Source organism: Octodon degus, unplaced genomic scaffold, assembly GCF_000260255.1.
Source record: "Octodon degus isolate 3935 unplaced genomic scaffold, OctDeg1.0 scaffold00142, whole genome shotgun sequence".
Classification (NCBI taxonomy): domain Eukaryota; kingdom Metazoa; phylum Chordata; class Mammalia; order Rodentia; family Octodontidae; genus Octodon; species Octodon degus.
In genome coordinates, this window is record NW_004524718.1 from 4,048,685 (window position 1) to 4,058,808 (window position 10,124).

General features: G+C 37.9%; 1 protein-coding gene across 13 annotated transcripts in view; it reads left to right on the forward strand.

Moving 5' to 3' along the window:
• Camk2d (calcium/calmodulin dependent protein kinase II delta) overlaps positions 1–10,124 on the forward strand; it is a 328,288-nt gene that overhangs the window by 250,648 nt on the left and 67,516 nt on the right. For all 13 annotated transcript variants that reach the window (XM_023701888.1, XM_023701892.1, XM_023701887.1 and 10 more), the window contains exon 8: positions 2,017–2,100. In XM_023701888.1, the coding sequence (XP_023557656.1) occupies positions 2,017–2,100 (84 nt within the window). The remainder of the gene's footprint in view (positions 1–2,016; positions 2,101–10,124) is intronic.

The following is a 10,124-nucleotide window of genomic DNA, read 5'->3' on the forward strand; positions in this document are numbered from 1 at the left end:
CATTTAGATGTAAAATTTGGGCTGGGGATATAGCTCACCAGCATAAGGGCCTGCCTGGCAAGCACAGAGGCCCAAGTTTGATCCTTGGTACTGCATAAATAAATAAATAAATAAATATTTTTATTAATTTTAGATAGAGAACTGTAAATTTACAGAAAAGACTGAATTTAGAATGAGAATATATCACTGAGAATTGTAGGCATCTAAGGAAAGTTTTAAGATGAACCTAATTTAGAGCCAACCTCTGCTGGAGAAAAAATGGAAACTCCAGTAATAGAAAAAGTAGTGTCAAGAGTGGGCTTGACAAGGTCCATTTCATGAGAGCACAGAGAGATCAGTTAGGCAGGAGCTCAGAGGAAGAACCATACCTTATAAATAAGGAGGACCCAGCTGGTAAGGGGCTGAAAGCTGTCCTCTGGACATTGGATTTAGCTTCACTTTTGGCATCAATTTTTCACTGGGTTCTTCTAGTGTCTCATCTCACAGGACTTGAATGGGTGGGAGGTGTAGTAGGGCAGAGGTGACATACCAAAAGAGCTGGGATTCCACACCATACCTGCAAGTAGTCTGTAAACCCCAGACATAGAACCTCCAGTGCTTTAGCAATTAATCCATGTAAAGCTTGAACTGCAATATATGGGTCTTGTCTTGGAGTCCCTTCTCATTTTACCCATGTTTTACAAAATAAAGTAAAAAAAAGTAATGAAAATTTTTAAAAAAAACCCTCCAGCCAGGCTTCATGTATATGTCTGTAATCTCAATACTCAGGAGGCTGAGGCAGGATGGTAATTATGAGTTCGAGTCCCTTTGGGCTATGCAGTGAGTTAAGGACAGCCTATACCTTGTGCCAACCTTATGTCTAAAGATACTTTCTAATCTACTTTTGTTCACAGAAGTAACTGCCATATGACATGTTCTTCATACGTCTTTGCATATTGCTTATCATTAATAAGTTTGTCACAGAATTGAGAAAAATTCATTTCTTGAATACAAAGTGAATAAACAAAGTACTTTATGAATGATTTTTGGTAGGAAACATTCCTGATTATATTCCTTTTTAAAGAGATTTTCCCAGTTCTTATCTGCTTTGCAAGACAATTTTCAGATGAGAATGGTTATCTTTGGTATGTTCAAATAATTTTTCACTTGAAAAACTAATATTTTCAGAAGTTTTTTACTCTGTAATCAAGCTATACATTGATCTTTATTTAAAAGTAATTTTTTTAAATTTTATACTGGTTATGGAGATGTGAGGCTTTTTTCGGCCATGTAGTTTCTCTTACCAGAATCTCTTAGGTTGAACGTTATTTGGTGCACATTCAATAGTGATTCATCTGGATGTTCCTGAGTCTTCACTTTTGTTGCCAGTTATGGGTACACCCTGATTATTTATTAGTACATGTGGAGCTCCTTGATCTACTTGTGTCTTGGTTCTTGTCCTGAGATCTGAAGTTACTTTTTGTCCTACTTCACCCTCATTGCCCTGCACCCAAGGCACTTTCATTAATGCTCACTAAAGATTTGCTTCAAAATTGTCCTTAGTATCTATGTTTTTATAGTCTTGTGTATAGGTGCCTACTTACAGTAGTTATTTATGTATCATGATAACGATCACCTTAAGATTCTAATCTTTTCCTTCACTTTTTTCCTTATTTCTTTTCAGATTTGTTTTAACTCTCATTTAAGTGACAATAATAACTGCTAGTCAGAAGTAGCCTTAAGTCTGCACAGTGATGGGCCTCTGTACCTGGAGAAGAGTTCAGTTTAGTTCAGTTTTGTTTTGTTGTTTTATTTTGTTTTTATTTTTCCAAATAAGCTGGAGGAGAGGACAGACTAATGTTGATATTGCTATAAAGAGAAACTAGCTTACATTAATTTAGCACTTAGAAAGCCTTGCTTTATTTTGAAAAAAAGAACAAATCAAATAAAGAAGCCCCTGAAAAGTTTTCTTTCTTAGTTTCCTACTCCATGTTGATTTGTCATTGGCTCTGATTCCTTACCATCTACTTTTCCTAGGTTTTGCTGGCACCCCTGGATATCTATCTCCAGAAGTTTTACGTAAAGATCCCTATGGAAAGCCTGTGGACATGTGGGCCTGTGGTGAGGAATCATATTTTCAAGCAAATTAAATTTTGTAATTCCCCAGTGTCTTTTCCTGTTTGAACTGTTGCAGCAACTGTCATGAGACTGCATGGTTTCTTACATAGAGGCTGTAGAGGGCGCAGGTTTCAGTATCTGCAGAGGACCTGCTTCCTGCTTACTCAAGGATACCTCTTCATGTCCTCACATGTTGAGGGTGGGACCAAAGAGTCCCATGATCTGCTCGTAAGGGCACTAATCCCATTCCGTCAGCCTTCCCCCTACCAGAGACCCCACCTCTTTACACCGTTATCCTAAGGGTTAGGATTCAGCATGAATTTAAGGGGGTACTCATTCATTCATTTTATAGCAACCAAAATTACCATTACAATTGAAAATAGCATCACCTACATGAAATTGTGCTCTCTCATCATCAACTTGGAATTCTTTAGAACTCAAATCAGCCTACAGTAAGATCATGTGGAGACCCAAATAGATCAGATCAGTATTTCTGATTCAGTAGGTCTAGGGTGGGAACATTTATGTGATTAACAAGCTCCCTGGTAATACTGATTTGTTGATCTGAGGAATGCTTTCTTATCAGGATGTGGAGGTGCAGCCCAGGGTAGTTAGACATTTGTGCTGTAATCCTCTCCACTGATCCAGCCTGAGCTTCTAACAAAAACAGTGTCTACCTGGATGCTTGGCAAGGACTAAGAGTAAACATGTAGATCTTGGAAAATAATGAATTTCACTATCCTCTATCCTGAGCTCTGTTTTAGGCCTTGTCAGCCTACTATCAGCTAAGTCAAAACAATCCTGTGCAAACCCAGAGATATAATGGGGAGAATTCCTAATTTTATTTTTATAATGGGATTCCTACATTTCAGATATACTTCAAATGAGTAGAAGACTGAAATGAAGGGATACTACAGAATGTTCTAAAATATTTTTTGCTGTTATCAAAATGTATTAGTTCTCTGAAGTTCTTGAGAATGTCATTGTTGCTAGTCTATAAATAGGAATTTAACTCTTCTGGTTTGTCTTGGGTGTGTTGGCTTGGGTATGTTATAGACAGATTTCATTGCCTTTGGTTTTTGTCAGCTAGCCTGGAAGAAGTTGATAAAGGACTTGATTTCCAGGTTCTAAAAATAACATTTTAGATTTGTTAATTAGTTTTTTTTTTTATTTAAGGTGAATAAATTTTTCACCACCACTCCATAGTAAGGATTTTTCCACACTATATTTCTTGTCAGCTTTATGTCTGTAGCAGCAAAAATCTGAATTTAACCTTAAAATTATTAGCATGGTGTCTGAGTTCAAGTCTTACATTACACCTATAGACCCTAGTCTTTTAATGTCTGAGCTGCTCAGATTTTTTTGTTTTTGTTTTTCTTTTTGTTGTTGCTTTGTTTTGTTTTTTGAGCTGCTTTTTCTACCTGTAAAATAAGATTACTCTCAAGGAAACAGGCAAGGCAAACAAAGTACACTAAAGAGTGAACATTTTTGTAGGAATTTGAGGTGCAAATAGCTATTTTTATTCTAAAATACTGGAAATAATACTTAAAGGGAAAATTCTTAGGTGTGCCCTGAGCTCTTCCTTTGAGAGCACTGTTGCAACATGCTTCTGCTCCATTCTAAGTTCTCCTAATTTACATAGTTTCCTTGCAATAAATTAGTTCCCAGGATGGATCTCTTTCTGCTCCTGAACTTAAAAAGCAGCAGAGTAGCCTAAGAGACTGATTCTGATTGCTTTTGTAGATCAAGTCACATTCTTAATTTTTTTTTTTTCCAATATGATGCACTCACATATCTCAGTGACATGTCAGGGGTATAGGTTGAACTGCATGTGGCACTTGGACCCTGGAGAGTGGTGCAGTGGGAGCTGGTCAGGAATGGGACAGAGGACTCCCTGGGCCTAGCAAGTGTTTCCTGCCTGCTCTGTCAGGCCTCGCTGGCCTCCTCTACTCTTTGTCTCAATCCCTCCTTCTTTCCTATTGTTTCTCTTATTTCCTCCCTCTGTCCTGTCCACGGCAGGGGTAGGAGGTGGTATGTAGTGAGTACATCCTGCTCCTTGCTTGGTTGACCAATTGTGAGATAGCACAAAGTAGTTCTGGGGGCCGGGGACATGGCTCAGTGGAATAAGCGCTTCCCTGGCAAGTGCAAGGGCCTGAGTTCAATCCCTGGTTCCACACACACACACACAAAAAAAAAAGAAAAAAAGAAAAAGAAATTAGTAGCAGAATCATCTTAGCTATCCTGTGTATATACTTACATGACAAAGTAGTTCTGGATCTCAGTATCCTCTTATAAATGAGGATAATAATAGCATTTGTCTTATATGATGGTTGAAAAAATTTTTTAAATAAATTTGAGCTGTTACTACGGTTACTTTTAAAAAGTGTTTTCTTTAAAACTAAACTTTCTGTATAGCTCCTAGTAGCCTTCTTAAAAATTAAAAACCTAATTTTAGTTGATGACTCAGCACTACTGGTAAGATTATCAGCTATCATCATTCCCTCATCTAATTTTCTGAATACCAAGCTCTCTGCTTTTCTCTTCACTTTTAAAATATCTTCTCTCATTCTGCAAAAGATGCTACTGAGGAAACATTTCACAGCTTTTGAATTATATGTTATGCATTCAAAGAATGTAATGTTTTGTTTCTTACATTGAAAGTCTTCACAGTGTGTAATTTTTATTGGCGCTTAAGAATAGCAGGTCCTGGGCTAGGGAGATAGTTGAGCAGTCTGAGCACCTGCCTGGCAAGCACAAGGAACCAGGTTAGATCCCCAGTGCTGCCTGCTGTGCCGGTCCCAGAACCCTGGCCACTGAAACTGGGCTGAGACAGGAGGATCACTACAAGTCCAACCTGTGTAGTAAGACCCTATACCAAATAAGTAAATTAATTAAATAAATAAATTATTAAAATAAAAAAAAAGAATAGCAGATCCTTTAAAAAAGAAAGCCTGAAACTAATACTTTTGTACTAGATATTCTTCTGTCATGTGGCAGAATCAGTGATAAAAGATGACTTATTAGTATAGTCATCTTTTTTTTTTTGGTAGGACGGTTTCAATAATTAACACATTGCATACATTCTTCCTAGTGGTTAATTGCTGTACAAGATGTGGACATGATATCCTATTTACAAACACTATTAGAACAAATCCCTCTATTCATTAAGAGAATGTAACCATATATCCTAACCATTTTGAAACACAGATACAAAATGGACATTCATCTGTATACCCTTTTTTGTTTAGTTCTGTTATTTGAATATTATAGATGTGTTAACTCAGCAAAATATTCTAAAAGAGTCCAGTAGTCCATAATAGTATTGGGTCTTCCACTTCACTGGCAACGTCAGAAATTGTTGACCTGAGTCCCCTACAGCTCAACATAACAGCATAGCTTTACTTCTTATAATTCGTTTTTATACTTTCTGCTGGATGGTTAAGAAAGCAAGACTTATGCAACAAGAGTTGTAGCTTTTGGGGCTGATAAGGTTAGTGAAATCCCCTCAGGATTTATCCGGAGATCCTGTACCTCAGATTGTAGATTCTTTGTCAGTGTCAGCCATGTGGATGAGTCACAGCCATTGCTTGGCCAAAGTGCTCTCTATGAAAGCCTGAGAGAATGTTTTCTCTCCATGTGACTCTCCTTAGGCACACTCTACATCATCGATCATTTTCCAGTATAGTCATCTTTTAAATGTCCAGAGGGAGTTGGGCCCTCCACTTTGGATGTGATGGGAATACAGCTGGCGATATTGAATAACCTGTGACATACCACATCCTAGGAGTCATTGACATTCAGTATTTACCTTTACAGTTTACTGTCTGTGCTTTGCTTTTCTATAATAATCAAAAGAACAGATAATATGATGTTTTTATTCTTACATGCAGCCATACCAGTTAGTAGCTGAACCCCTTTGACCATATTACCATACCATCTCACACACAATGTGGGCAAGGAATTCATTTCTAGGCGGTACCAGAAGGCCTGGCAGTTTGCCACCTGTACTCCATGGCATAGATAGTTCATCCTTTGGAAAATGACTTCTTTTCCTGTTGTCCTCGATCTTCCAACCCTTCTTCTACCAATCACTGGTCTTTAGGCAACAGTGTGTTAGCTGAACACTTGCCCTATTTTGCTTACTGTACTGGAGCAAGACAAGAGGGAGCCATGCTTACCACTCATGGAGCTCACAGCACCTTTCCTGCTTCCACATGCATTCTTCATGGGAGCTCTTTGTGTACCCCTTTATTGCCAAGGGCAAATGGATATTTTGATTAGATTGTCCTATTAACACTCCACTAATGTTTTTCAATATTGCTTCATCATTTCTTCTTTCATAGCAAGGGCCTTACGGATGTTTTAATCATTTGTCTAACATTACCTTTTATTAAAAGCAGTTTTGAATATTCTTGATAATGTAGTCTTTCTACCTAATCACTAATCAGTGGTTCCTAAAACTGTTATTAATCAGATGTCTCTAGTGTCTCCCAGCACAAACTTATATGCAAGATAATGAAAACTAGTTTTAGCATGTTTTCATTGTTTAGTGGAACCAACTGTGTCAAAAATAGTTTTTAATTGTTTATGATCAAAATTTTAAAAACACTAAAGGAGAGAATATACTAGTACCTCAGTTCATGAACTTTAATTTGTTGCATGAGTCTGGAAAAGATACCCATGTTTGTGTTCATGTGAGGAAGATGGCCATGGTCATGTTCATAACCTAATTAGAGTTCACAGACAAAAGCAGCATTTTGCTAAATGCTTTCATTTGCAAACTAGATTGTTCACAAACAAAAGTATTCATAAACTGAGGTACCACTGTAATGTAATAAACCAAAGGCTAACCTTATTTCATCTTTTCCAATTATTCCCCCAGCCCAAGATTATTTTATTCAAATTCAAACATTTTTTCAATACATGTAAAAGAAAAGGACTTACTTAAAAGTATGATAATTTTAAAATGTAGTAAGAATTATTGAAGGTCATCAAATATGTTAATTTTTCCTGTTTAACCTTAGCATCACAATTTTGTTATTAGTTGGATCTCTCTGTCTCTTAGATTTCTTTAAATGTATAGTTTCCTTTCCTTTCTCTCTCTGTCCTGTCTCATTTCTTAATTTCTTTGTAGAAGAAATCTGTAGTTTCTGCACAGCGCATAGAAGTGCCCTTTGGAAAGGGCCTCTTCCAAATTTGGGTCAGGACAAGTACAGGATTACTCAGGCACCTCTTGTATGTTAGAGGAAGGGAACTGTCAGAGGCCCCTGGGTTTGTATGAGCAGAGTTCACAACCATCCTCATAGTAGTTAGAGATGAGACAGTTATAGTCACTAAGAAAAAGAACAGTAATGAACTGAAACACAGCAAAGAGTTGAAATCCATGGATTTATAATGGTAAGAGAAACTTGATATCTAAGAATTGCTGAGAAGCCAGTAAATGTTTATTGTGAAAATATGCAGATTCAATGATGAATATTGCCATCTTAAAACAAATTGTCTTCTTTACCCCTTGAATCAAAGGGGAGGGTTAAAACTGCTTAGGTGAAGCATTTTTCCTACTCACATTCTGGGAATATAAACAAAAACATTCATCATCATGACCATCATCCTTGTCATTTCATGCATCTACAATATCAGGTAGTAAAAATGATACAAGAATAAATTTAGGTGAAAGAACATTGAATCTATAATCAGAAGAGATGGAAATACTGTGTCTTTGTATAGTAGAGGTGAGGTATTGATATATCGCAATTTTCTCCATATTTTATTTTTCTCACAACTTCCATTGTGGTAAAATAATGTTTGGCTTTGATTAGGCTAACAATGAAGCTCTGTGGTAAAAGCCCTGAATTCAGCCCCTGTACACTCCACTCCTGGATTTTTTTTCTAAATTTAAGACTATTGTTAAAAGTGTTTTACTCTGTGTTATTCAGCTTTCCATCACTGAGATGAAAACTACCTGACATACACAATTTATAGAGAGGTTAATTTTGACTCATGGTTTTTTGACTCAGAATGAAACCGTGAGTCATTGAGTAGTTGGTTCATTGCTTTGGGCTCATAGTGAGGCAGCACATAATAACAGGAGCAGGTAATGGAGTAGAACCATGGGTAGGGAAAAAAAGGAAGAAGAAGAAGAAGGGACCAGGATCCCACTATCCCCTTCAAGGGCACATCTTTAACATCTACAGACCTCCTAGTAGATTCCACTTCTTAGGGGTTCTATCATTTGCCATTAGTAACTCCCTGATGACATGTGGACCTTTAGTAGGTGTTCCAAAACCAAATCCTATCTCTCTGGTAGTGATTCATGTGACTTTAAAAACATGCTTTGAGTGTTATTGTCCTGTAGTAGGCTATAAAAGTCTAAGGTAGTTAAATCATCACTTAAAAGCCATTTTATACATACAGCTTCTCTAGCTGCAGAGGAACACACATCTCTGACAAAACAAAACAAAAAAGAGGGAAATAAAGGATTGTTTTGTAGTGAAAACAATATATTCATATATATTAGATAGAGATAAACACCTACTCTTACTTCCATGAGAAGAAAGGTTTGTACTAATATTGTTTAGACAAGATATCATATCTACATCTTGTCCTCTGCATAACTACTGTGAAGACAACAATATGTAATGTATTAATTATTGAAACTGTCATACTAACATGTTTTGAAACTGTTCCATTGCTATTTTACCTTTTTTTCTCATTAAAATGAAAGAAAAAAATGAAATAAAAAAAGGTTTTTAAAAAGCCATTTTAGCTTCGAAAGTATCTTTTGCATAAAGATATGGACTGATAAACAGCAATAGGGTTAAGATCTCGTTAACAGAGACAGGTACAGAAACAAGAGGCCACCTCTGCTAAGAGAAGAAAGGAGTGCAGGACATCCTAACACAGAGTCACATGTCCTGTTCTTCCTTAAGCCTCAGGTTTTTCAGGCTAACGTAAACACAGCAAGGGAAGAGAACTCAGAGAGGTCAGAGAAAGGAAGAACTTCCTCCAAGATAAGTTAAAAAAGAAACTTGGGATCTTAAGCAGGTTACTAAAGTATTCAAAAAGTAGATTTCATGATACAAAGAACCTGAGTATCAAATCAGAAGACATTTAGATTGCAGATATGATTTCAGGGAAAGTCACAATCTTGTAAATATGTTTTTTTTTAATTTAAAAGATAAATCATATATTGACAATAATTTGTAAGTACTGTAAACTCAAACAACCATGGATCAAAAGCATTTGAAGAGACCCAGTCCTAGCCCAGGTCCAGTGAGTGTGTGGGAGAGTTTCCTGCTACCCTGCTCCTGCAGGACCAGTCCCAGCCCAGGCGCAGAGTGGGCCAGACCCTCTCCCACCCACTTGGGACACCCCCCACCACTGCGCAGCACCTCCCCCACCCTGCCCACCGAGTACGAATTTCTGCTGCGTTCCTAGAACCCTCAGACCCAGTCCTAGCCCAAACCCAGTGAGTGTGAGGGAGAGCTTCCTCTCCCCACTACACCTTGCCCCCTCCAGGCACAGCTCAGGCCTGGCATACAAGCCTGGGGTGTAACCCTGCAGCTGCAATCCCTACAGAGACTGTGGAGGATAGATCCAACCAGCTAGTCCAGGAGCAGAACATCTTGCCACAGGGGCACAACAGGTTCACCCTCAAGGGTAGCAGCGGGAAGGAGCTGAGCACAAAAGCCAGACCCAAGCCAAGCACAGCTGGGTAAGTCCAAACTTTGTAGAGCTGCACCTGAACTTCATTACGTGCGAAGGTTATACCTACAGCAAACATCTACAACAAAGGTCAGAAGACAATGCTACACAAAATGACGAGAAGGAACAAAATGCAACCTCAGAACCCAAGCCCACCCATAACAAGTGCAGAGGACACTAACAAAGAACAAATTGGAAGTCACACAGCTGAAAGTAATGAATCAGAGGCTTCTGAAATAAAGAAACAGCTGCAGAAAGGTATAGAGGACCTCAGATTGGAAATGAAAAAAGAAATCCCTGAATTAATAACATCTGCACTAAAG